This window comes from Salmo trutta, chromosome 3 (assembly GCF_901001165.1).
Source record: "Salmo trutta chromosome 3, fSalTru1.1, whole genome shotgun sequence".
Lineage (NCBI taxonomy): Eukaryota > Metazoa > Chordata > Actinopteri > Salmoniformes > Salmonidae > Salmo > Salmo trutta.
Genome location: NC_042959.1, coordinates 71226544 through 71253143, shown reverse-complemented (window position 1 = coordinate 71253143; position 26600 = coordinate 71226544). Strand labels below are relative to the sequence as shown.

Sequence of the window (26600 nt, the reverse complement as noted above, 5' to 3'; positions counted from 1 at the left end):
TTGACTCTAAAAACGTGCTGGGAATATGGGACCAAATAAACTTTTGACTGACTTTATTTCTAAGAATCTTTAGGGGTGTCAATTTCGACATTCCTTTGAGAAAAATTTGTATTACTTGTTAAACAATCTTTCACTGTATTAGTATAAATCAATCATTTCCCCCTTTTTTAAATACAATATAGCTCAGTATTTGAATTATTTCATACAGTCATTATTGCTCATCTTTAATGAGGGTGTGAATCATTAAGACCCCACTGTATAATTACTGCACTTATGTTTTACTGTATGCTGTACATAGACTGACAATGCAAAAATCAATGCCCATATTTTTTTTTCTTACAATATCATTCAGTATTGTAATATATTTAATATAAAATAAAACTTTCATCAATATTTTATGTGTATGCATGTATGTTTAGTTTCCCTTAAGGTTATTGCTAAAGGAGGCAGCATTAATTAACATGTTTATTACTACATGCTGGAAAAGCAACATATTACATCAAACAAACAGTCAGAGACAACATCCAGCAGAAAAACACACAAACAAACTTCCCCCCCTTTTGTCAGCCCTCTTTCTCGACCTCTGTAACTCTGTCCATAGTGTGGTCATAAGGGGAAGGCAGGACGACAACTCCCTTGCCTGGGTTGTGACTGTGGGTGACATCATCACCATCAGTGTTTTCCATAGATAGTCTCAAGCAGGGGTGCAGAGCCAGGATGAATGTCGAGGAGTCATCCTACCTTGGGTATGATAGGTAGGAACATCACCCTGACTTCCACAATATTGAAAACATTCCAGGCTGAGTGAACATGAATCAAGTTCAAACCCTTTTTCAAAACTGCAGAACATACTAACCCTGAATGTTCCACAGTTCAGCTCAAACTGAGGCGGTGGGGCCCCATGTGAGTGTGTTCTTGGCTGGGACCGCCCCTCTCAGCGCCTGTAGCCTATCACAGTGCAGGGACTCCGTTGCCATAGAGGCATCCTTGTCTAGTGATTGGCGGATACAGGTCTTGAGGTGTGCGATGCCAAAACCGGTGGCAGCTGAGATAGGAACCACGTGTCTGAAGACCATGTTGTTCTTAGGAACCATATCGTCAGGTAACAGGTGGGAGAACTCTGAAAGGGAGAAGCACACCAGGGGGGCACTATGAGTAGTCTAATGTCACAGATCATACACCTTAATTACCTAAGTATTACCTTAGATTATAAACTATGTATATCATTAGATTACCGTGTGGGTTTAGGAGTTGCTCCTGCAGCTCTGTGAGTTTGTCCTCTGCATCAGGCAGGTCCATCTTATTGACCACCAACACAGCAGGCTTACACGGGAGATCCTCCTTATACAGCTCCAACTCCTATAGGAGGGGACGAGAGAGGAGGGGACGGGCGGCAGAGGAGAGATAAGGAGAGAGAGAGAACATATTGTGATACTGGTGCTCGGAGGGAGGGAGGGAGTGGGTGGTTTCTGTGTAGATGTGTCCTGCTAGCCTCACTTTAATTAAAAGTTGAACAGCCTCAAAAGCAGACCTAAAGGGCGTTTTGCTTGCCAGCTGGAAACCACAAACGTCCACCTATGACCAGAGAGAGAAGAGAGACTTCCTCAGTATTACAGCTAGAGGCTTTCCCACCACAAATCTCCTTGAGACTTTGACCATAAATTGTGTTTGTGTTTAGGTCGAACCACAAAGAGCAGCTGTCTGGTCCTCTCCACGTGTTTGAGGAACTGGTGGCCCATGCCTCTATTCATGTGGGCCCCCTCTATCAGCCCTGGGAGGTCTGCCACTGAGATCTACACCAATCCCAGAAGAGAACACAGAATGGACCAATCAGAGGACAGAACACAGAATGGACCAATCAGAGGAGAGAGAACACCGAGTATGGACAAACCAGAAGAAAGACAATCTTGAGAATGAACCAATCAGGTGAAGGAAAACATTGAGTCGCACAAAAGGGAGGACGTGACCTCATCTGCTTCTCTTACCTGTTTATGGTCTTCATACATGACCTTGCCAATCTCCGGTCTCAGAGTGGTGACTGCAGAACGACAACACAAACATTTACCATTCATAAATAACTCAAATATCATGGTGTCATCCTCCATTCAAATATTTGACAAAAAACTGGGTAATATATGGAACATTCACTTCAACGGGATGTGTGTGTAAATGTGTACTCAATTCTCACAGGCATAGCTGGCAATCTGGGGTTTGGCGTGAGACAGGGCGGTCAGTAGAGAGGACTTTCCTGCATTGGGGAACCTGGTAATGATGGAGGGGGAAATCATGAAGTCAATGTGTTCCTGTATGATTGTGTGTGTGAATGTGTGTCCCCTGTCTCACCCCACCAGGCCGAGGTCAGCGATGAGTTTGAGGTCCAGTCGTATCTGTCTGGTCTGGCCCTTACTGGGCAGGAACTCTGAGTGGTAGGAGCCTCCTTGACCCCCTCTGGCCACCAGCACACGATCCCCCTCAGTGTTCAGCTCACCTATGGAGGGGATTGATGAACTATAGTCAGTTGAATTTACACCCAACACTCATCCTGAGTGCAGACATCAACATCATCTTCAACCAGTACACAGTGCCTTGTGTCAGTGAAGGAGGTGTATCGTGTGTAAAGACTTACCGAGGACCTTTCCATCATCGTTGGTGACAGTAATGCCAGGAGGAGCCAGGACTTCTTGGTCCTCTCCTTTCTGCCCCCTCAGAGCGCGGACACTACACACACACACACACACACACACACACACACACACACACACACTTGGATTAGATTGCTGGTAGTTCATGTCATGACGCTTCCAAAAAGGACATTAGAAATAATTGTTGTAAAATTCTTTAATGGGTTATCCATATGTAAGTGATCAACCGATGAGCTCACCATCCACCATGCGAGTTGTGGTCCAGACGTACCTGCTGTTGGTTCCTACTCCAGCGATGAAGCGTTTCTGGGGGTACTTATCCTTGACCCTCTTCAGCGTCATCTCCTTCTGAGCCACCACCCACACGTCTCCCCCTTTCCCTCCCTGACCCCCCAGACGGGGAAGCCCCATCCCCCCACTGCCCCCTCGCACATACAAACGCAGGTTGTCCACGAAGTTACCATACTGGAGGAAAGAGAGTAGTGATGACATCATTGAACACTATGCGTCAGACAACTGAAATATCTACAGCAATTAATATATTGTACTGTCTTCTACAATGACGTGGACAGTAACGTTAGGCTACACAGTTTAACTATTTCCATAGCTAGCAAGTTCATTGTAGAAACGACCATGTAAAACTGATAGAACAGCACAACCAACTAGCTAGCCCTGTCTACGAAACTGACCGTGAAGGGCAACGACTAGCAAACTAAGCTAGCTAGCATGGCTACCTGGATAGTAGAGCCACAGACAGGAAGGGTTAGTTATAATTATAAATATATTTGGTATAGCTAACTTAGCTTGTTAGCGAACTACAATGTAACAGTGGTTTACTAACTTTCCGGTAACACATCCTACTGATCCAAACCATTTTGACTGAATATTTAGAAGTTACAGTTGACCGTTTGTGGCATTTTTGCCTGAAGACATCAGATTAGCCGTTCACATGTGATGTTATAGGTTGTTTGGTGGTGGAACAGGAAACAGCAAACCGGGCGGTGATTCGATGATGTCAGTCAAGGTAGCTAGTCCCGCCTTCCTCTCCTCCCCAGCTAAACTATGCACACAAAATATTAGTTTATGTTGTGGGATTTTACCTGAAGTCCTAGTCTACAAAGAAATCAGTGTTTGAACAATCATTTGGTTACATCCCTTTGATAAACTTTCAAAAACACCACTAGTATAGGCTAAGTCATTTTAGGTTAGGGCCTATTTGTTTATAATTTTATAGCATACCCTACCCCAAATTCATTAATTCATCCATTCCGTCAGTCAGTTTGTTGGTCAATCAGTCAGACATAGGCTATCCTTGGTCAACTGTCAGCTCGTGCGCTCCGTGCATGTAGGCTATGACAGGGTATGAGGTGCGCGCGGTGTTTGGCTATAAAGCGCTCCGCCATGGAGTGGACTTGTGAGTCAGTCAATACGTCCACACAGTGAACCACACTGGATACGCACTCGCGTTGGGTGGTGGTTTTAAAAACTGCATAACAAGTAAGTAGCCTATATTTTGTTAATAGCCTATAGAGGCTATGGACGTTTTTCTTTGAGAGGGAGACAATTATGCACACCTCTGATTTCACTACTCACATTTTCTGTTTCTAAATGAGTGTATGATGGCCATCTGATCTGTCACATTAGGCAGGTAGCCTATATTTTACTTTAGCCTTCTTTCTCTTAGGCTATTTGTCTCTGCATTCCCATCTCTTGGCCACTCAGGGCTCTCTCTCCTATCGCGCTAGTCGAATGATGGTTTCCCTCCGTGGCTGGAGTCGTCTCCAGTGCCTTTGTATGCTCCTGACTCTCTCCACCGCCTCCTCCAACACCATGCCCAACTTTTTGATCGGAACCGACGGGGCCGGGGGAGTGGGGCTCGGTGTGGGTCTCGGCGGCTTCATGGCTCCCGGTAACCTGGACGAGATCGACTCTGGCTGCTGGGACTCGTCTTCCCTCGCGGGGATCCAGACACGGCGGCTGCGCCTGGCGGACAGCCGGGGCGCACTGTGGGATTTCATGACATACCTGCGCGCGTCGCAGAGGCAGAAGCACAATGAGTTGTTCCTAGAGCTCGCGCAGCACTTCTGGGCCATGTACGTGGACTGCATGCTGTCCCGCGCGCACGGACTGGGGAAGCGCGGCTTCACCACAACGCTGTCCGAGCTGCGTATCATGGAAGTCTCCCCAAATTACGCACAGAATAACGCATAGAGCGACTGTTGTCTTTAGGCACAATACTATGCGTAGGGCTACAGCAAGTGTGACAAGTGTTTCAGATTAACCATTCTAATCTACCACCCTCCCGATCTAGTGTTTTATTATTTAGAGTTCTGCAATAGGTGGCTAAAAAAGATTGGATGTGTATGAACAGTTCTTAGCACCACGAGTAGCCTATACCGAGGACATAGCCTTTAATATGGCTCTTTGAAGAGATATGTAAGTTTGTCAGACATATTCAAACCTGAAAAGTTGTCTGAAGTCAAGTTTATAGCCTAAATTCATATCCCATCTGTTGTGTGGACCCCCGTGATACTTTTCAGCAGATGCGTTGTTAATCATTTTGAAAAATAGTCGCACACTTTATATTTCTCACAGTTATTTATTGGGCAACCAACGTTTGGCAGTCATTTGGAATGTTTATCCATGTATAGGACTATGTCAAAATAACATTGAGCCCTATAGGAGGCTTTATACCAGTAGATTATTCTCACATAGGGAAGAGCAGGAAGCCACTGAAGGTGCTGTGGTTAGAATCATCGTCATACACTGCCCAGCCATTGGGAAGGCGCATATGGACCGTATCACCCTTTTGCAGATGCAGAGTCACTCCATTACACACATACTCATTCCCAGCATTGTAAAACTGACCATTATGCAATATTATCTGGCCATTCCGGTACATGTTTAGACCCCCAAGCAATGCGGTTTCATAAGAAACCATAGAGAATCGGAAGTAGTAGACTCCTCTCACTGGTGCTGTGAAGATACCTGCATCAGAGGGAAGCAGAGAGAGATCAACAACACTGTCAGTTTCTCATGGGCCTTATACGAGAGCGTCAACACCGTAATGTATCATGGGTAAATTGTGACTGACTGCTCTACAAATAAAAGACTAGTTATTTATGATGCAAGGTGATTTGTAGATCAGTCAGTCGACAGCCGCCTATACTGTCGACTGCAATGTCGAATAAGCTCATGGACATTGGAGCAGCATGTTTAGTGATCTTGGACTCTGCCACTGGCCCACTTGGACATGTGTATTGATGTGTAAGCAGTACCTACCTGTATTTGGGTTGTAGGTGTTGCCGACGTTTGTGAAGACCTTGGTGTAGATCAGTTGGGTCTCAGTATTGAAAGGTCCTACTTTTCCTGAGTTCGTCAAACCAGCAGAGAAGGCCACCTTTGGTCTGTCTGTGAACACAGGGGAGTACACAGGATACATACATAATGATAATGGAGAAACAAGTAAAAAGTAACAATGCAAGATATTTTTGGAAAAATCAGCAGACAAGAAGAAAGGCAACAATTCAAACCTTGAAAATAAATGACAAAAAAGGGGTGGCTGACGCATTTCAGCACTAATGTTTTAACAGAGCAAATTTGAAATAAAGTTGTTTGTCTGTTTACCTGTGTTCTCCCTCTTCAGCTCCTCCACCTGGCTCCCCAAGGCTGACAGTTCTGCTGCCTGGGCTGATATAACGACAACACATCAAACAGTTACCTAGACTTATCTGTAATTATTTGTAAGCCATATATTCATATTACCTGCATTCTCTGTCTTCAGCACCTCTACCTGGCTCTCACTGGCTGTCACTCTTGCCCCCATGGCTGACAGTGCTGCTGCTTGTGCTGGAGTTGTAAAATAAAATAAATACTTTCAAGCATGTCATCTTCAAGCTATTGTTGATTGCTACTAAATTGTATCAATGCTGTAGTAATAATTCCCTACTGATTGCGTATGATCATATCCGCATACCTGCATTGTCTCTCTTCAGCTCCTCTCCCAGCCTCTCACTGACACTCAGTCTGGTCTCCAAGGCTGAAATAACATGACAATGTATTCAGAAATTATAATGATTTAATTAAGGCAATCGAATAAGTCTCCCAGAGTAGCGTTGCTGTTATACTAGAGTGAATGGGCCGCAGGTTATGTTCATTGGCATGAATCTTTCCCTGGAAGCAGAACTGAGCAATTTCCGCTAGATGGGCCAGCTCCAAAGTCAAAAGTGGCTATTATTGTAAAAATCCATGAAAACAAAAATCTTACTTTTTGATATTAATTTAAGGTTAGGCATTAGGGTTAGCAGTGTGGTTAATGTTAAAGTTAAGGGTTAGGATTTGACTTTGTGGCTGTGCCAGCTAGTGACCACTCTGCAGAGCTGCCTCCAGAACAAGATTCATAACAAAAAATGCTAACTTGCCATTGGACCTACATGTAAAGTCATGATTCATTTCATACAATAAAAATCCTCATTACCTGCATTGTCTCTCTTCAGTTCCTCCACCTGGCTCTCACTAGCTGTCAATCTGTTTCCCATGTACCTCATCTCCACTCTCTGCTCCACCAGGATGGTTCCCATACTTTGCACTTTGTCTCTCAGTGCTTTCAGCTGAGCCCAGATATCAGAACCACCATTATTACTGCTCTCCCCCTGTTCGCTGTGACCCTGTAGAGTGATGTCATTCTCCCTAACCCCTCCACTCTGGCCCTGAGCCCATGTCCCAGACAGACAGAACAACAACACCAGCAGAGCTCCAGCACCCCTCATTCTGAAACAATACCTCTTCAGAACTAATGTAGTCTACTGGGCTCAGTCCTCTTCTTTATACACACTGGTCTTGGTAACCTGATGCATGAGAAACCAACACATGTTGCAACTCAGTGGAACATGTTAAAATATCACCAAGGACAAGTGAAGTCATGGGTAAACCATACACAAATACAGGTGCACACCAGTGTACAACACAATAGCCTGTCAAAATGTGATGCAATTATTCCCTCGTGGTTGAATATGACATCTCTCTTCAACTCTGCAAGATTTATCTGGTCCGCCTCAGAAGTAGAATGGGGGATAAGAATAACAAAAAAAAAGGTGGAAACATTATTTTGAAAATGCATTTTGAAAATGTGACGCAATTATTCCCTCTTGTGGTTAAATATGACACCTCTCTTCAACTCAGCAAGAATGGGGGATAAGGATAAAAAATAAAAATGGAAACATTATTTTGAAAATAAATTTTTTAAGCTCAACAACAAATGTTACAAACGACACAAAATCGTTTTTAAATTTACATTGTCTGCTGCATTGTCGCCAAAGACATGACAGTACTGAGGTAACAGTGACTCAAATTACCATTCTAATCTACCACCCTCCCGATCTAGTGTTTTATTATTTAGAGTTCTGCAATAGGTGGCTAAAAAATATTGGATGTGTATGAACAGTTCTTAGCACCACGAGTAGCCTATACCGAGGACATAGCCTTCGATACGGCGCTTTGAATAGATGTTTAAGCAGCTTGTCAGACATATTCAAACCTGAAAAGTTGTCTGAAGTCAAGTTTATAGCCTAAGTTCATATTCCATCTGTTGTGTGGACCCCCGTGATATGCATTATGAGAGTTTAGCAGATATATCACAAAATACAGATTTGGATGTTGCCTTATGCTTTCTATTGCTGATTTTGTGGTGAACTATTCCTTCAAGGCTGGAAAAATATAAAGATCCTACAGTTAGACATTTGTCTGCAGCATTATCGCCAATTTTTGTAAAAACTCAATGTTGCTATTCTGCAGATGCGTTGTTAATCATTTTGAAAAATAACAATAAAGAAAGTCACACACTTTATATTTCTCACAGTTATTTATTGGGCAACCAACGTTTGGCAGTCATTTGGAATGTTTATCCATGTATAGGACTATGTCAAAATAACATTGAGCCCTATAGGAGGCTTTATACCAGTAGATTATTCTCACATAGGGAAGAGCAGGAAGCCACTGAAGGTGCTGTGGTTAGAATCATCGTCATACACTGCCCAGCTATTGGGAAGGCGCATATGGACCGTATCACCCTTTTGCAGATGCAGAGTCACTCCATTACACACATACTCATTCCCAGCATTGTAAAACTGACCATTATTGTCACACCCTGATCTGTTTCACCTGTCCTTGTGATTGTCTCCACCTCCTCCAGGTGTCACCTATCTTCCCCAATATCCCATGTGTATTTATACCTGTGTTCTCTGTTTGTTCGTTGCCAGTTTGTCGAGTCAACCAGCGCTTTTCTCAGCTCCTGATTTTTCCCAGCCTCTCCTTTTCTCGCCCCCCCCCCCGGTTTTGACCCTTGCCTGTCCTGTCTCTGAGCCCACCTGCCCGACTACTCTGCCTGTCCTGACCCTGAGCCCGCCTGCCGTCCTCTACCTTTGCCCCACCTCTGGATTACCGACCTCTGCCTGACCTGACCCTGAGCCTGCCGTCCTCTACCTTTGCTCCTATACTCTGGATTGGCATGACTCTTTCCCTGGAAGCAGAACTGAGCAATCTCCGCTAGATGGGCCAGCTCCAAAGTCAAAAGTGGCTATTATTGTAAAAATCCATGAAAACAAAAATAAACTTTTTGGTATTAATTTAAGGTTAGGCATTAGGGTTAGCAGTGTGGTTAATGTTAAAGTTAAGGGTTAGGATTTGACTTTGTGGCTGTGCCAGCTAGTGACCACTCTGCAGAGCTGCCTCCAGAACAAGATTCATAACAAAAAACGCTAACTTGCCATTGGACCTACATGTAAAGTCATGATTTATTTCATACAATAAAAATCCTCATTACCTGCATTGTCTCTCTTCAGTTCCTCCACTTGGCTCTCACTAGCTGTCAATCTGTTTCCCATGTACCTCATCTCCACTCTCTGCTCCACCAGGATGGTTCCCAAATTGTGCACCTTGTCTCTCAGTGCTTTCAGCTGAGCCCAGATGTCAAGACCACCATTATTACTGCTCTCCCCCTGTTCGCTGTGACCCTGTAGAGTTGTGTCATTCTCCCTAATCCCTCTAAGGTTGAAATAATTTCACCTTTTTTTATCCTTATCCCCCATTCTACTTCTGAGGAGGACCAGATAAATCTTACAGAGTTAAAGAGAGGTGTAATATTTAACCACAAGGGGGAATAATTGTGTCACATTTTGAAAGGCTATTGTGTTGTACACTGGTGTGCACCTGTATTTGTGTATGGTTTACCCATGACTTTAACTGTTCTTGGTGATATTTTAACATGTTTCACTGAGTTGCAACATGTGTTGGTTTCTCATGCATCAGGTTACCAAGACCAGTGTGTATAAAGAAGAGGACTGAGCCCAGTAGACTACATTAGTTCTGAAGAGGTATTGTTTCAGAATGAGGGGTGCTGGAGCTCTGCTGGTGTTGTTGTTCTGTCTGTCTGGGACATGGGCTCAGGGCCAGAGTGGAGGGGTAGGGAGAATGACATCACTCTACAGAGACCAACACTTTACATGTTGCGTTTATATTTTTGTTCAGTATAATTTTTTGAAACGATTTTGTTCCATTTGATTTTCAAGCTAATGTGTTACAAACTTGCTCCACTAAGGCAGTTATTTATCTTATAACTTGTCCTTGTGGTAAAAATTATGTGGGTAAAACAAAGCGTGAATTAAAAGTACGTATCTCAGAGCATCGTAGCACCATTAGGTGCAAAAACTTGACTTACCCAGTTGCGGCCCACTTTATGGAAGCAAACCACTCGATTTCGTCTCTGTTTTATATTGGCATCGAACATGTCACCCTCCCTAGGAGAGGGGGTGGCCTTGATAATTTATTGTTAAAACGAGAGGCTGCCTGGATCTTTCATTTAAAGACCCTTGCACCCTTCGGTCTCAATGTAGACTTTGATTTGAAGCCATTCTTGTGATTTTTGTGACTTTGCCATTGTAATTGTTTGTAAGCTTGTGTAGTCTAAAATGTATCTATGATCGTATGCTATCCATTTGTTCTTTTGTATGTTCTTTGTATGCCATTTTTATATTTCAGAGTTAACCAATGATATTAGGCCACATTTGGCCATGATTACAGACACCTGTGTGTCTTTTGACACTATATAAACTAGTCATCTCGCAGTGTTTGTGATTATACCCTGATGAAGACAGCTTGGCTGTTGAAACGTTGGATATTACATTTTTGCATCTGAGCTCCTAGAGTGTGCGGCTTTCCCTTATTTTCAAATGTGTTACAAACAACAACAAAAATATAAACACAACATGTAAAGTGTTGGTCCCCTTATTCATGAGCTGAAATAAAAGATCTCATACATTTTCCATGCGCACAAAAAACGTTCTCTCAAGTTTTGTGCACAAATTTGTTTACATTCCTGTTAGTGAGCATTTCTCCTTTGTCAAGATAATCCATCCACCTGACAGGTGTGGCATATCAAGAAGCTGATTAAACAGCATTACACAGGTACACCTTGTGCTAGTTTTGAGGGAGTGTGCAATTGGCATGCTGACTGCAGGAATGTTAGTTTCTTTACCACAAGCCACCTCCAATGTCATTTTAGAGAATTTAGCAGTATGTCCAACCATCCTCACAACTGCAGACCATGAGTAACCACACCAGCCCAGGACCTCCACAACAGGCTTCTTCACCTGCGGGATCGTCTGAGATCAGTCACCCTTTTGTGGGGAAAAACTCATTCTAATTGGCTGGGCCTGGCTCCCCAGTGGGTGGGCCTGGCTCCAGGTGGGTGTGCCTATGCCCTCCCAGGCCCACCCATGACTGCACCCCTGCCCAGTCATGTGAAATCCAAAGACCAGGGGTCTAATTAATTTATTTAAATTTTGACAGATTTTCTTATATGAACTGTAACTCAGTATAATCGTTAAAATGATTGCATGTTGCGTTTATACTTCTGTTCAGTATAGATTTTTATTGGGTCTATTGGTATGTCAAAGAAACATTTTGTGTTCTTGGGGACCAATGGGGCCTAGATGATTGTGACAAATTTCACGAATTTGGCTTCTCACCATCTGACGAACACGTTGGAAGGGGTAGCATTGATATAGTTTGGCATGATGGTTGATGTGGATGGTGGTCGGGGAGGCCAGCCCCCAGTCATGGATTGGGGTTGGTAGCTGGCCTCCAGGCTGGGTCAGCCTCCATTTGTGAACAAGTAGTTGTGCTGAGCCTGCTGGCAGGGCCAACCTCCAGCCGTAGGCAGTGGTGGCCCCTCCCGGAAGTGAACCGGGGTTGAGCTGGCTGCTCCCATTGTGCAAGAAGCGTAGCCGGTCATGGAGCAGGGTTGAGCTGGCCCGCCTTAGCACAGGGTGCGTCGAGTCAAGAAACAGCATGCACTTGTCATACAGACTGTTTGTAAGACAGCTGTACAAAGGCGTGAAGAAGGATGCCGTTTAAATACCATGAGGGTGGTTGATTATTGAGATTGACTTGTAGCTAATGAAGATTGGATGTAGGTGAGCAAATTAGCATGGTCACACTCTATGACCATTTAAGGAGTTCCTTGCTAGTAGCCCACGGTTCCAATATGGGTGTCTGGGCCCATATATGGATTTCCTGCCAATATTTTATTCATTTAACTAGAAAAGTCAGTTAAGAACAAATTCTAATTTTCAATGATGGCCTAGGGACAGTGGGTTAACTGTCTTGTTCAGGGGCAGATGACAGATTTGTACCTTGTCAGCTCGGGGATTCGATCTTGCAAACTCGGTTACAAGTCCAATCCTCGAACCACTAGGCTACCTGCCGCACCACTATGAATGTTAACGACAATCTAGCGTCATCAAATTGATCTATTGATCCCGTTCTTGAAACAGAAGAAGCCGCGCGATGGTTTGAGCGCGCGCTCTTTGCCGAGACTACGAATCTGTGCTCGCGCCCTATACCTGCGATTTTTCCTTGTTTCGCCTACAAAGCAAGAAGTTTTTGTATGGCGGTCAATGAGTGTCAGATTTTGTCAACTAAAAAAAATAAAAGCTAATTTGCTACGTAAGGTTTATTTGATCGAATATAAGTTTCATAATGCTTAAGTTCTTATGAGTGTACTAATTTAAGTAGGACAATTTTGTATGATGTCTTTTTATTTTGTACAATGGCTATTTTTCCACCCTTAACACTCTACAGTAGGTGGCGGCATGCACCTCTAACGCTTGTTTGCGGACTGTCATAATACCATAGAAGAAGAAGAAGAAGAAGAAGAAGAAGAAGAAGAAGGAGGAGGAGGATAGGCGGGAGCTAGACAGACCGCGGTGCCGCTTCGCAGACGACTCCCATTGTAGGACGGAGAGACGTGTATCTTGTCAGTAATCCATAGTCTTTGGTCAAGCACAGAAACGGTTTCGCTCTCCTGAAATAATGACATCTGTCCTTGAGGTGGATAGATAAAAGTATCGGGTGACATTCGTAGCATATTCGGGATTGGATGCTCTCATTAATGGTTACACACATCTCATCAGACAGTGTCTGTTCACGGCAGAGAGAGAGTGAAAGTGAGAGTGAGTGAGGGAGGTGGTGTGTCATCTCATGAGCTCGATAGAGCCTCCCACCGGCTACTGTATATATACAGTGAGAGTGGCGGCCGTTGGCCGTACAGAGGAGCGATTGGGAGATATAGAGATACATCGTACCGAGGTAAGTAGCCTACAGAGCTGCCGCCTCAGAGCTGAGGGATGGTGTTGCTGCTTTCTCTTGGAGGGATGCGGAGAGCTAGAGGATGGCCGGGAGTGTCTGACCTAAATTATAGGAGGTACCCTACAAGGATGATGAAATTGTCGCTCTTCGCATGTGCGCCCGCGCACGATGGAATCACTCTCAAGATCACGGAGCGGAGAGACTGAGTAGCATACCCTATAGCAGCCTAATATAGGATGCTGTATAGATTGTGTACCGGGCCAAAATCGCAGTGCCTTTTAGACTATACAAGTCCTGTGATGGGCGGTAATTGTGCAATCCACAAGCCTATTTGTAGAGAATATAACATTGATTACAGTAACAATCATACATTTTTGTCTCAGAAATATGACAAATTTGCTCAATTCTTATTGTGGTATAGGCATAGTTAGCCAAATGGAGGGTTGAATTAAGCCCTGTTTATACCTGGTGCTAACATGCACACTTTGTCCTCATTCTGATTGTGCCCACATTTGTAGACGGGTATAGACGATTAACAGCCACATTGTGATCTGATCTTCCTGACCACCTTCGGAGGTAGTCAGGCACACAAGCCAAACCATTTAAATCATCAATATACCTGCCTCTAAACTCATTGTCAGGTAGCAGCACCATTGATTTATGTAATCAGTAAATGTCTTTAAATACATATTATTATTATTATCTGTCTGGCCAGATTATCTGTCAAATAACAGCTAATCTGGCTACAATGCGGACACAGTGGATGGATAAGAGACACATTTTAATACAATCTGTAAATTAAACAAACCATAATCAGATAGTGATTGGATCATATTGATCAGATCCCCAAACTCACGTTAGTGCATGGTGTAAACGAGGCTTTAGAGTACAAGAACATAAAACACAATTACAGCTAAAACAGATAAAATACCTATTAGGCCTATTTATTTCAAACATTCCAGCTCAGAATGCCAGCCTTATGCAGCTAGCTTTATATCAGTGCAGGGATTACTAAAGCTGGACATCTCCACGTTAACGGAATGATGCTTTGACTCAGATTTTTCACTTTAAAATGTATGCCAAACAAAAACTATTGATTTCAAAGTTTAACAAACCATAGAACTCTATGCAAATAGACTACTTTGAACAATTTACAGAGCAAACGTAACAAAAAAAAACACATTTACTGGAAGAACTGTGCAGATGCTGAGAGAGAGAATAGCCAAAGGTAATGATAGAATATTGAATATCGCACCATTGATATTCCGACACAGTACAAAGTTCGTGGCACCTGTACAAATTTTGCTCTTGTTATTTTTAACAGCGAAAATATGTAAAATATGTCAAGTTTTTCTTCCTGTTTAACATTTTATTCTTTATTCTTGTTTATACTTAAAAGGTACAGACTTTGTGAAGGTGCAGATACTGAGTGAGTTTTGCCCTGAGCGTAATTATTTTTTAAATCTGATCTAACAAGTGTCCCCTGGCTTGTTAAGTTGGTAGGGAATTGACCCCAACCCTGGCACTGAACCTAACCCATTCAACCCTGGCACTGAACCTAACCCATTCAACCCTGGCACTGCCACCTAACCCATTCAACCCTGGCACTGCCACCTAACCCATTCAACCCTGGCACTGCCACCTAACCCATTCAACCCTGGCACTGCCACCTAACCCATTCAACCCTGGCACTGCCACCTAACCCATTCAACCCTGGCACTGAACCTAACCCATTCAACCCTGGCACTGAACCTAACCCATTCAACCCTGGCACTGAACCTAACCCATTCAACCCTGGCACTGAACCTAACCCATTCAACCCTGGCACTGAACATAACCCATTCAACCCTGGCACTGAACCTAACCCATTCAACCCTGGCACTGAACCTAACCCGTTCAACCCTGGCACTGCCACCTAACCCATTCAACCCTGGCACTGAACCTAACCCATTCAACCCTGGCACTGCCACCTAGCCCATTCAATTCTGGCACTGAACCTAACCCATTCAACCCTGGCACTGAACCTAACCCATTCAACCCTGGCACTGAACCTAACCCATTCAACCCTGGCACTGAACCTAACCCATTCAATCCTGGCACTGAACCTAACCCATTCAACCCTGGCACTGAACCTAACCCATTCAACCCTGGCACTGAACCTAACCCATTCAACCCTGGCACTGCCACCTAACCCATTCAACCCTGGCACTGCCACCTAACACCTTTCAATTCTGGCACTGAACCTAACCCAATCAACCCTGGCACTGAACCTAACCCATTCAACCCTGGCACTGAACCTAACCCATTCAATCCTGGCACTGAACCTAACCCATTCAACCCTGGCACTGAACCTAACCCATTCAACCCTGGCACTGAACCTAACCCATTCAACCCTGGCACTGAACCTAACCCATTCAACCCTGGCACTGAACCTAACCCATTCAACCCTGGCACTGCCACCTAACCCATTCAACCCTGGCACTGCTTCCTAACCCATTCAACCCTGGCACTGCCACCTAACCCATTCAACCCTGGCACTGCCACCTAACCCATTCAACCCTGGCACTGCCACCTAACCCATTCAATCCTGGCACTGAACCTAACCCATTCAACCCTGGAACTGAACCTAACCCATTCAACCCTGGCACTGAACCTAACCCATTCAACCCTGGCACTGAACCTAACCCATTCAATCCTGGCACTGAACCTAACCCATTCAACCCTGGCACTGAACCTAACCCGTTCAACCCTTGCACTGAACCTAACCCGTTCAACCCTGGCACTGCCACCTAACCCGTTCAACCCTGGCACTGCCACCTAACCCGTTCAACCCTGGCACTGCCACCTAACCCGTTCAACCCTGGCACTGCCACCTAACCCATTCAACCCTGGCACTGCCACCTAACCCATTCAACCCTGGCACTGCCACCTAACCCATTCAATCCTGGCACTGAACCTAACCCATTCAACCCTGGCACTGAACCTAACCCATTCAACCCTGGCACTGAACCTAACCCATTCAACCCTGGCACTGAACCTAACCCATTCAACCCTGGCACTGAACCTAACCCATTCAACCCTGGCACTGCCACCTAACCCATTCAACCCTGGCACTGAACCTAACCCGTTCAACCCTGGCACTGAACCTAACCCGTTCAACCCTGGCACTGAACCTAACCCGTTCAACCCTGGCACTGCCACCTAACCCATTCAACCCTGGCACTGCCACCTAACCCATTCAACCCTGGCACTGCCACCTAACCCATTCAACCCTGGCACTACCACCTAACCCATTCAACCCTGGCACTGAACCTAACCCATTCAACCCTGGCACTGAACCTAACCCATTCAACCCTGGCACTGAACCTAACCCATTCAACCCTGGCACTGAACCTAACCCATTCAACCCTGGCACTGCCACCTAACCCATTCAACCCTGGCACTGTCACCTAACCCATTCAACCCTGGCACTGCCACCTAACCCATTTAACCCTGGCACTGAACCTAACCCATTCAACCCTGGCACTGCCACCTAACCCATTCAACCCTGGCACTGAACCTAACCCATTCAACCCTGGCACTGAACCTAACCCATTCAACCCTGGCACTGCCACCTAACCCATTCAACCCTGGCACTGCCGCCTAACCCATTCAACCCTGGCACTGAACCTAACCCATTCAACCCTGGCACTGCCACCTAACCCATTCAATCCTGGCACTGAACCTAACCCATTCAACCCTGGCACTGAACCTAACCCATTCAACCCTGGCACTGAACCTAATCCATTCAACCCTGGCACTGAACCTAACCCATTCAACCCTGGCACTGCCACCTAACCCATTAAACCCTGGCACTGCCACCTAACCCATTCAACCCTGGCACTGAACCTAACCCATTCAACCCTGGCACTGAACCTAACCCATTCAACCCTGGCACTGCCACCTAACCCATTCAACCCTGGCACTGCCACCTAACCCATTCAACCCTGGCACTGAACCTAACCCATTCAACCCTGGCACTGAACCTAACCCATTCAACCCTGGCACTGAACCTAACCCATTAAACCCTGGCACTGCCACCTAACCCATTCAACCCTGGCACTGCCACCTAACCCATTCAACCCTGGCACTGCCACCTAACCCATTCAACCCTGGCACTGAACCTAACCCATTCAACCCTGGCACTGCCACCTAACCCATTCAACCCTGGCACTGCCACCTAACCCATTCAACCCTGGCACTGCCACCTAACCCATTCAATCCTGGCACTGAACCTAACCCATTCAATCCTGGCACTGAACCTAACCCATTCAACCCTGGCACTGAACCTAACCCATTCAACCCTGGCACTGAACCTAACCCATTCAACCCTGGTACTGAACCTAACCCATTCAACCCTGGCACTGCCACCTAACCCATTCAACCCTGGCACTGAACCTAACCCATTCAACCCTGGCACTGCCACCTAACCCATTCAACCCTGGCACTGCCACCTAACCCATTCAACCCTGGCACTGAACCTAACCCATTCAACCCTGGCACTGAACCTAACCCATTTAACCCTGGCACTGAACCTAACCCATTCAACCCTGGCACTGAACCTAACCCATTCAACCCTGGCACTGAACCTAACCCATTCAACCCTGGCACTGAACCTAACCCATTCAATCCTGGCACTGAACCTAACCCATTCAACCCTGGCACTGAACCTAACCCGTTCAAGCCACGGCATAACAAATCAATGTATTAATCCGTTTTATATATACTTTGTTACATTTTTTTTGTTAAAAGCACTAATATACACTGCTCAAAAAAATAAAGGGAACACTTAAACAACACATCCTAGATCTGAATGAAAGAAATAATCTTATTAAATACTTTTTTCTTTACATAGTTGAATGTGCTGACAACAAAATCACACAAAATGAATCAATGGAAATCCAATTTATCAACCCATGGAGGTCTGGATTTGGAGTCACACTCAAAATTAAAGTGGAAAACCACACTACAGGCTGATCCAACTTTGATGTAATGTCCTTAAAACAAGTCAAAATGAGGCTCAGTACTGTGTGTGGCCTCCACGTGCCTGTATGACCTCCCTACAACGCCTGGGCGTGCTCCTGATGAGGTGTCGGATGGTCTCCTGAGGGATCTCCTCCCAGACCTGGACTGAAGCATCCGCCAACTCCTGGACAGTCTGTGGTGCAACGTGGCGTTGGTGGATGGAGCGAGAGATGATGTCCCAGATGTGCTCAATTGGATTCAGGTCTGGGGAACGGGCGGGCCAGTCCATAGCATCAATGCCTTCCTCTTGCAGGAACTGCTGACACACTCCAGCCACATGACGTCAAGCATGGTCTTGCTTTAGGAGGAACCCAGGGCCAACCGCACCAGCATATGGTCTCACAAGGGGTCTGAGAATCTCATCTCGGTACCTAATGGCAGTCAGGCTACCTCTGGTGAGCACATGGAGCACGTGCGGCCCCCCAAAGAAATGCCACCCCACACCATGACTGACCCACCGCCAAACCGGTCATGCTGGAGGATGTTGCAGGCAGCAGAACGTTCTCCACGGCGTCTACAGACTCTGTCATGTCTGTCACATGTGCTCAGTGTGAACCTGCTTCATCTGTGAAGAGCACAGGGCGCCAGTGGCGAATTTGCCAATCTTGGTGTTCTCTGGCAAATGCCAAACGTCCTGCACGGTGTTGGGCTGTAAGCACAACCCCCACCTGTGGACGTCGGGCCCTCATACCACCCTCATGGAGTCTGTTTCTGACCGTTTGAGCAGACACATGCACATTTGTGGCCTGCTGGAGGTCATTTTGCAGGGCTCTGGCAGTGCTTCTCCTGCTCCTCCTTGCACAAAGGCGGAGGTAGCGGTCCTACTGCTGGGTTGTTGCCCTCCTACGGCCTCCTCCACGTCTCCTGATGTACTGGCCTGTCTCCTGGTAGCGCCTCCATGCTCTGGACACTACGCTGACAGACACAGCAAACCTTCTTGCAACAGCTCGCATTGATGTGCCATCCTGGATGAGCTGCACTACCTGAGCCACTTGTGTGGGTTGTAGACTCCGTCTCATGCTACCACTAGAGTGAAAGCACCACCAACATTTAAAAGTGACCAAAACATCAGCCAGGAAGCATAGGAACTGAGAGGTGGTCTGTGGTCCCCACCTGCAGAACCACTCCTTTATTGGGGGTGTCTTGCTAATTGCCTATAATTTCCACCTGTTGTCTATTCCATTTGCACAACAGCATGTGAAATGTATTGTCAATCAGTGTTGCTTCTGCAACCGATGTGAAATGGCTAGTTAGTTAGCGGTGGTGCGCGCTAATAGCGTTTCAATCGGTGACGTCACTCGCTCTTAGACTTGAAGTAGGGTTTCCCCTTGCGTTGCAAGGGCCGCGGCTTTTGTGGCGCGATGGGTAACGATGCTTCGTGGGGTGTCAGTTGTTGATGTGTGCAAGGGTCCCTGGTTCGAGCCCGGGTTGGGGCGAAGAGAGGGACGGAACCTACACTGTTACACTTCCTAAGTGGACAGTTTGATTTCACAGAAGTGTGATTGACTTGGAGTTACATTGTGTTGTTTAAGTGTTGCCTTTATTTTTTTGAGCAGTGTATATATATATATGTGTATGTATATGTATATATGTATATGTGCTTTTAACAACAACAAAAAATGTCACAAAGTGCTTTACAGTAACGCAGGTAGAAGTTGTAAACGTTTTGAGTATATATCCATGTGAGTAAGCTGGCTGAATGTGGGTGACAGTGTTAAATTGGTCAGTGGTGTGGAAATGCCAGATTTAGCCTGCCAAACAGGGGGCACGGCTCTACATTACCCACTGCCTGCTCCCTCCATAACTTTCTCTGGTACTCCCGCCCAAACAGAGCACGGCCAGTGTATGGAATCCTGCCACTTTTACTGAAAAGGGTAACTCCCAACACCGCAGCACTGGGTGAAAAACAGCCTGCAGTGCTCTCTCACCCAGGGCTGGGCAGGGGAGTGGGAGGTAGAAAGGGGGAGATGCGGGAGGGGAATAAGAGATGGTGGGTGCATGTCAGAGGGGAGGTGGGAGGGATGGTGGATGCATGTCAGAGGGGAGGTGGGAGGGATGGTGGATGCATGTCAGAGGGGGGGAGGGAGGGATGGTGGGAAGGGATGGTGGGTGCATGTCAGAGGGGGGAGGGAGGGATGGTGGGAAGGGATGGTGGGTGCATGTCAGAGGGGGGGTGGAAGGGATGGTGGGTGCATGTCAGAGGGGGGATGGGAAGGGATGGTGGGTGCATGTCAGAGGGGGGGTGGAAGGGATGGTGGGTGCATGTCAGAGGGGGGGTGGAAGGGATGGTGGGTGCATGTCAGAGGGGGGGTGGGAAGGGATGGTGGGTGCATGTCAGAGGGGGGGTGGAAGGGATGGTGGGTGCATGTCAGAGGGGGGGTGGAAGGGATGGTGGGTGCATGTCAGAGGGGGGGTGGAAGGGATGGTGGGTGCATGTCAGAGGGGGGGTGGAAGGGATGGTGGGTGCATGTCAGAGGGGGGGTGGAAGGGATGGTGGGTGCATGTCAGAAGGGAAGTGGGAAGGGAGATGGGTGCATTTCAGAGGGAAGATGGGAGGCTTGGTGGGTGTATGTCAGAAGGGAGGTGGGAGGGGAGAGGGTGTGGATGACCTGTGGCAGGTGGTGGGAAGCAGGGGAACCGGGAGGAGGTGTGTGCATGAGGCAGGGTTAGAGGGGAGATGTTTGGATGGGTGTGTACGGGGATTGGATGGTGTGTGCATGAGGCAGGGTTAGAGGGGAGATGTTTGGATGGGTGTGTACGGGGATGGGGGTAGGGAGGCGCGCCCCTCTTGTCTAGTCTGTCAGCGTGCCAGGTCTACATTCCCACTGCACCCCCGGTGAAAAGGGCTGTAAATATATAAACAGGCCTGGCAGGATTAGAGCCTGCTGGGAGTGATCAGGGGGGATTTCCACCCCGCCGGGCACACAATGGCACCGCCACATAACATAAACACGCATACACACACACACAATGGCACCGTGGCACAACAGACCTGAGCCTCCATAGATTTGATGCATACTGTCTTTTGTTTGGGAAGAGGAGGTTCGTCTAGCCACGGGCTGTGTGTACGATGCAGGGGGCGCGGCGGGGTGGCAGGGGAGGGGTGGTGTGGGGTGGGAGGGAGGGAGGGGTGTTGTGGTCCTGATTTTGTGTGTGTGTGTGTGTGTGTGTGTGTGTGTGTGTGTGTGTGTGTGTACAGAGAGAGAGACAGACAGACAGAGAAAGAAAGAAACAGAGAGAGAGAGACGGACACAATAGCAGGATGAATAGAGTTGTTTTATTCCATGTGTGTGTGCGCTGGAGAGTCAGCTGAGCGCCGATAGAGACAGACCGAGGGATGGGATCTACGCTCACATAAAACAACAACCGTCGACGGCCGATCCAGTCCGGTTTGAACCTGTCACACCAGACTGAGAAGCAGACTGAGAAGTGACAACTACAGTAATTTCACAGACCACAACCCTCTCTCTCAGCTAAAAGGCTCTAACTCTAACACACTCTAACAGACAACAGCTCTACTGTTGGCCAAGCAGACATTCTTCTCTGTATAATTTGGCAGTCCCAGACTCACTCTACTGTACCTGACTCACTTAACCGGTGAGAGAATGAAAGACTGTCTGCAACCACCAACCATCTTCACTTTGTTTACGAGTATCCATCCATCCTGTCACCATGGTGACCCCTTTTCTCTCTCTCTCGCTCTCTCCCTCTCTCTCTTTCTCTCCCTCTCTCTCTTTCTCTCCCTCTCTCTTTTTCTCTCTCCCTCTCTCTCTTTCTCTCTCAGTGTGCAGGCTCTGGCCCTGGCTACAGCCATGCCTCTTCTGGAAGAGACCACTGTGCCTCGAGAGCATCCCCCCACACTGCCTGTGGTCATCATAGGTATGTTTAGCCCTAACCTCTGACCGCTAACATCTAACCCTAACCTTTAACTCTGCCCGGAGAGGCTAGCACCCCTTCGCCATCCCACCTCGCCCGCCGTCATCATTCACAGGTAACCTCTGACATTGCAAACATTTGATTCTCTCCTCTGTATGTCTGTGTAGGTAACGGACCATCAGGTATCTGCCTGTCCTACCTGCTGAGTGGCTACAAGCCCTACCTGGACCCTTCAGCTGTTCACCCAAACCCTGTTCTGTACAGGAAGTTACAGGAGACCAGACACCTGCCCATCACTGAACAGGTGAACATCAAAGCATTGCATTAAACACACATACAGCACACACACACACAGATCACAGTTGACAAACACATAATCATTGAAACATGATAAAGTCTGGTCTCTCTATGCAGGATCTGGAGTATCTGAGTGAAGGTCTGGAGGGGCGGTCAGGAAACCCTGTAGCGGTGCTGTTTGACACCCTGCTGCACCCCAATGCGGATTTTGGCTACGAGTTTCCCCCTGTGCTACAGTGGAGACGAGACAAGCAGCAGCACCTCCCTCACCTGGTGCTGGGCAGGGCTACGCCTGGAGGGGCCTGGCACGTGAGTTATTCCTAAACAGCTTATACCCTCCTTTCCCCATTCATTTACCCCTACACCTCCCCCATGGTGCTGGGCAGAGCTACGCCTGGAGGGGCCTGGCACGTGAGTTATTCCTAAACAGCTTATACCCTCCTTTCCCCATTCATTTACCCCTACACCTCCCCCATGGTGCTGGGCAGAGCTACGCCTGGAGGGGCCTGGCACGTGAGTTATTCCTAAACAGCTTATACCCTCCTTTCCCCATTTATTTACCCCTACACCTCACCCATGGTGCTGGGCAGAGCTATGCCTGGGAAACCTGGAAAGACTTCACCCCTAAACATCAACCCCCAAATCTCCTCATCCCTATGTTCCAATGCTAAACCTAAACTCCATTCTTAAAATCCTCACCTCCAGTCCTCTTTCTTTTCTCTCTCTCTTCTAGGTGATGGAGGGCTCCATGCTGACCATCAGTCTGGGCATCTGGATGGAACTGCCAGGGATCAACTACCGAGACCTGACTAACAATGGCAAATGCAGGTACTGACAATGGCAAATGCAGAGAGGGAAGGAGGGAGGGATGGAGAGAGATAGAGAGGCTGCAATGAAGTTAAATAGATTCAAAACAATGAGACAGCTGAAATCTCCTTAATACTTTAACAGAGTTTACTAAAGGATCTTGTGTTTGACAACGAGTGCTCCCCCCCCCCCCCCCCCCCCCCAGGGGCGTGACCAACGACCGGGCCACTCCAGAGGAGATCTCGTCTTACTACCGTAACTACGTCAAGCTGATGGGCCTGAAGCAGAACTTTGTTGACAACACCTACGTGACCTCTGTGCAGAAACTTTTCCGTGGACACGAGGGGGAGGGTCTAGAGAATGGTCATGGAGGGTTGGGGGAGGGGGGAAAGGGAGTGTACGAGGGGAGGGAGGGTGAGGGTGTAGACGAAGGGGGAGGTGGGGGCCTGTGGGAGGTGAGGGGGTACCAGCGGGTGCAGGGCGACACCCACGTTCCTTTCTGCCTGTTTTCGGAGAATGTAGTTCTGGCCACGGGCGCGTCTGATTCGCCAGCTCAGCTGGGTGTGGAGGGGGAGGAGCTTCCCTTCGTGTTCCACAGCATCTCTGCCCTGGGATTGGCTGTGAGCCGGAAGAAGCTTGGGCCAAACTCTGATCCGGTGCTGATCGTGGGGGCGGGGTTAAGCGCGGCGGATGCGGTTTTGTGCGCTTTTAACAACAATATTTCCGTGCTGCATGCGTTCCGCAAACACGTAGATGACCCAGGCCTCATCTTTAAACAGCTACCCAAGACCCTCTACCCAGAATACCACAAGGTCTACCACATGATGCACTCCCAGACCCATGCAACACCAAACATGGCTGCCACCTCCACCACTAATGGCCTTCCCAGCATGGCCGCCTCAGTCTGCTCCAAGATGTGCTCCAAGCCCCAACCCACCACAACTAACATGGCCGCCAGTGGTGGTCCCGTTCTGTTCCCTGACTACACCAGCTTCCCAGAGCACTGCGTGGTGTCCTTCCAGTCAGACATGAAGTGTGTCCTACAGGGGAGCAACTCCCTCAAGGCCTTTAAGATCTCCATGGCTCTGGTGTTGATCGGCACCCACCCCAACCTGTTCTTCCTCAAGGGCCAGGGCCAGTACCTGGGACTGGACCCCACCAAACCCATCTCCTGCAAGCAGAACCCTGTGGATGTGCACCCCTACACCTTCGAGTGCACCAAGGACCCAGGACTGTTCGCCATGGGCCCGCTGGTGGGAGACAACTTTGTTCGCTTCCTAAAGGGCGGTGCTCTAGGCATTGCCTCCTGCCTGCTCAAGAGACTGAAGAAGAAAGGCAAGCTGATCGCAGAAGGGGGAGGAGTCGGAGGAGGGGAGTTTATCTAGGTGAAGTGTGGATGGAGAGGAACGAGGTGGTGAATGAGTTGGGAGGGAGAGAGGAGGAAGAGGCATCTTTATTTAAGCGAAGGGAGAAAGGAGAGGAAGGAGGTGGAGAAAGAGAGGAGAGGAAGGAGGAAGAGGAGGGGGTTCATCTTAGTAAAAATAGCTACTATTACCAATGGAGTTCTGAGTTAAAAGGGCAAAGCCAAACAGTACGTTTTTTTATATTTTATTGTTTGCAGTGGACATACCTATTTTAACTCTGAAGCTTTCTTACCACTTCTGAGAGAACTGAAAACAATGGAAGTGGAGGCAGGCTAGAGTTACAGTACATGACCAGGTTCAGCCCACCACCTGTTACGGCTCCACTGTTCTGGTTTCTGTTGGGAAGCTGTCACAGGGTTTAATGTCCTCTCTCCAGAAATCCAATCTGCAGTGTGACAATGTTTTTTAAAGTAATATTTGTGACATTTTGTAATGTCTTGAGTTTTTGTTGTTTGCTCACCTTGTCTTTCATGCAAGTGCATTTTCTGATTTCTCATCTACTTTAAACAATTGTTCTAGTATTTCTCTGATGGCCTTCACCATGCAATGGACTGTGAACCACTACAACTCCCCTTTAAAGCTTCAAGAAAATGGAACTTTGTAGAGATAGGCCCATAGCTGCTAAAGTGTTTCTGCCATCATCTCAATTCTGAGTTTCTCATCAGTGCCAAGCTATAGACCCCAGCAGTATCTGGCAGACCAGGATGTAATGGGAACGTTGAAGTAACGGATGAATAACAGATTAATCAAAACTCCATCACCATCCAAATCAGACTAAGTAGAACTAACTCACTATGGTTGGAGCGCTCCTCTTAACGCTTTTCCTACGCAAACCCTTCCACTCACACACCTGACCTGAATGTATTCTGGATCAGATAACTCATTGCTAACTTACTGTACATGTCAGCCTGATTTCAACCAATGGGGCATAAGAGTTCTCTATTGATGTTAGACCATAACAAAATGCCAAATACTGTTTTTTAGACACTGAAGTCATGCAGATGCGCGTGACTCTGGGCTGCAGTAAGAAAGCCGTCGCCATCTGCGTCCATTCAACATAGCCTAGATTTACGATATTACTCCTAACAAAATAACTTTTTGGAGGTCTCATACGCTTACCGTGATGTTTTGATTCTAGCTGGAACAGTCGCTAAGATTATATTTGGTGATCTTTGAAAAATAACTTTTGGATGCAGCAGTTGTTAGCTAGAATGCTAACGCTCATTGACATAGGCTGTAGCAAAAGCTAGCCAAATATCCATTTTACTGGTTGAAGTTGAAGTGTTTTTCAAGTATAATGCAGTTGATTTGGGATAACACAAACATATTAAGCAGGACATTCATACGAGCCTTAAAATCCAATTATAATCCAAAAGTAGTGTGAAATGCACTCATAAGTAACATCTAAATATAGGCTTTTTTGCTGCCACCAATTTGCAGTAATGTTAACAAACACATAAAGGGGTCTATAAAATACTACTAGTCGACGACTCCTGATAAGTGTACATTGGATAAACGCAAACTGTAGGTGCATTCATTGACGTCCACCAGTCTGAATACAAAACTGCTAGTCCATTGTATTTATCAGTTGACTATCGCCTATTGAAGTCATCATGACTATGTTAAATGCACATTTTCTGGTTGCCATTATGGAGTAAATATTATGCCTGTTGCTCTGATTCCAGGTCCGTATAATATTCTCTGTGACATTTCTCACACCATGTCACTTTCACACAGCCATCATACGCCTCGTGTCTGTTGTGCCAAATACCTGTTACTGTATGTAAAGCTGTGAGGACTGAGGGTAGCGTTTTATTCATTTATTGAATCAGTCAGTCGCCTTTAG

At 46.9% G+C, this 26600-nt stretch overlaps 3 protein-coding genes across 8 annotated transcripts; 1 reads left to right on the top strand and 2 right to left on the bottom strand.

The window, feature by feature from the left end:
* Nucleotides 1–448: 448 nt before the first annotated feature.
* On the bottom strand, nucleotides 449–3639 carry LOC115187186 (GTP-binding protein 10). Of its 2 annotated transcripts, XM_029746323.1 has the most exons (11): nucleotides 3484–3639; nucleotides 2914–3107; nucleotides 2627–2718; nucleotides 2344–2488; nucleotides 2189–2262; nucleotides 1986–2038; nucleotides 1686–1793; nucleotides 1498–1575; nucleotides 1236–1359; nucleotides 857–1120; nucleotides 449–741 (listed from the first exon to the last, which is right to left on the bottom strand). In XM_029746323.1, exons 1-10 carry the CDS (start codon nucleotides 3514–3516, stop codon nucleotides 879–881), a joined length of 1143 nt encoding a protein of 380 aa, XP_029602183.1. In that variant the 5' UTR covers nucleotides 3517–3639; the 3' UTR covers nucleotides 449–741; nucleotides 857–878. The 2 variants fall into 2 exon arrangements, with proteins under 2 accessions (XP_029602183.1, XP_029602182.1); XM_029746322.1 differs by having other exon boundaries at nucleotides 449–1120.
* Nucleotides 3640–5225: 1586 nt separating this feature from the next.
* Nucleotides 5226–7458, bottom strand: LOC115165081 (cerebellin-2-like). Its single transcript, XM_029718123.1, has 6 exons — nucleotides 7120–7458; nucleotides 6619–6681; nucleotides 6408–6491; nucleotides 6270–6332; nucleotides 5925–6053; nucleotides 5226–5630 (listed from the first exon to the last, which is right to left on the bottom strand). Exons 1-6 carry the CDS (start codon nucleotides 7409–7411, stop codon nucleotides 5350–5352), a joined length of 912 nt encoding a protein of 303 aa, XP_029573983.1. The 5' UTR covers nucleotides 7412–7458; the 3' UTR covers nucleotides 5226–5349.
* Nucleotides 7459–12877: 5419 nt separating this feature from the next.
* LOC115187089 (oxidative stress-induced growth inhibitor 2) lies at nucleotides 12878–25275 on the top strand. 5 transcript variants are annotated; one of them, XM_029746309.1, is made up of 8 exons: nucleotides 12878–13286; nucleotides 14686–14715; nucleotides 21654–21791; nucleotides 22135–22229; nucleotides 22394–22530; nucleotides 22641–22832; nucleotides 23257–23351; nucleotides 23536–25275. In XM_029746309.1, exons 4-8 carry the CDS (start codon nucleotides 22163–22165, stop codon nucleotides 24713–24715), a joined length of 1671 nt encoding a protein of 556 aa, XP_029602169.1. In that variant the 5' UTR covers nucleotides 12878–13286; nucleotides 14686–14715; nucleotides 21654–21791; nucleotides 22135–22162; the 3' UTR covers nucleotides 24716–25275. The 5 variants fall into 5 exon arrangements, with proteins under 5 accessions (XP_029602169.1, XP_029602172.1, XP_029602171.1 ...); XM_029746312.1 differs by lacking the exon at nucleotides 21654–21791; XM_029746311.1 differs by lacking the exons at nucleotides 14686–14715; nucleotides 21654–21791.
* Nucleotides 25276–26600: the final 1325 nt, after the last annotated feature.

What these genes read in the sequence shown, in the direction of transcription:
- LOC115187186 (XM_029746322.1), bottom strand. Translation starts at nt 3,516, where the DNA reads ATGGTTTGGATCAGTAGGATGTGTTACCGGAAA. An exon ending in CGATGATGGAAAGGTCCTCG is followed by an intron (nt 2,489 to 2,626) that starts GTAAGTCTTTAC and finishes TCCCCTCCATAG; the next exon opens with GTGAGCTGAACACTGAGGGG. An exon ending in CCAGACAGCTGCTCTTTGTG is followed by an intron (nt 1,576 to 1,685) that starts GTTCGACCTAAA and finishes CTCTGGTCATAG; the next exon opens with GTGGACGTTTGTGGTTTCCA.
- LOC115165081 (XM_029718123.1), bottom strand. Translation starts at nt 7,411, where the DNA reads ATGAGGGGTGCTGGAGCTCTGCTGGTGTTGTTGTTCTGTCTGTCTGGG. An exon ending in GCTGAAGAGGGAGAACACAG is followed by an intron (nt 6,054 to 6,269) that starts GTAAACAGACAA and finishes CTGTGTTCACAG; the next exon opens with ACAGACCAAAGGTGGCCTTC. An exon ending in CACCTACAACCCAAATACAG is followed by an intron (nt 5,631 to 5,924) that starts GTAGGTACTGCT and finishes CCTCTGATGCAG; the next exon opens with GTATCTTCACAGCACCAGTG.
- LOC115187089 (XM_029746311.1), top strand. Translation starts at nt 22,163, where the DNA reads ATGCCTCTTCTGGAAGAGACCACTGTGCCTCGAGAGCATCCCCCCACA. An exon ending in ACTGCCTGTGGTCATCATAG is followed by an intron (nt 22,230 to 22,393) that starts GTATGTTTAGCC and finishes ATGTCTGTGTAG; the next exon opens with GTAACGGACCATCAGGTATC. An exon ending in ACTAACAATGGCAAATGCAG is followed by an intron (nt 23,352 to 23,535) that starts GTACTGACAATG and finishes CCCCCCCCCCAG; the next exon opens with GGGCGTGACCAACGACCGGG.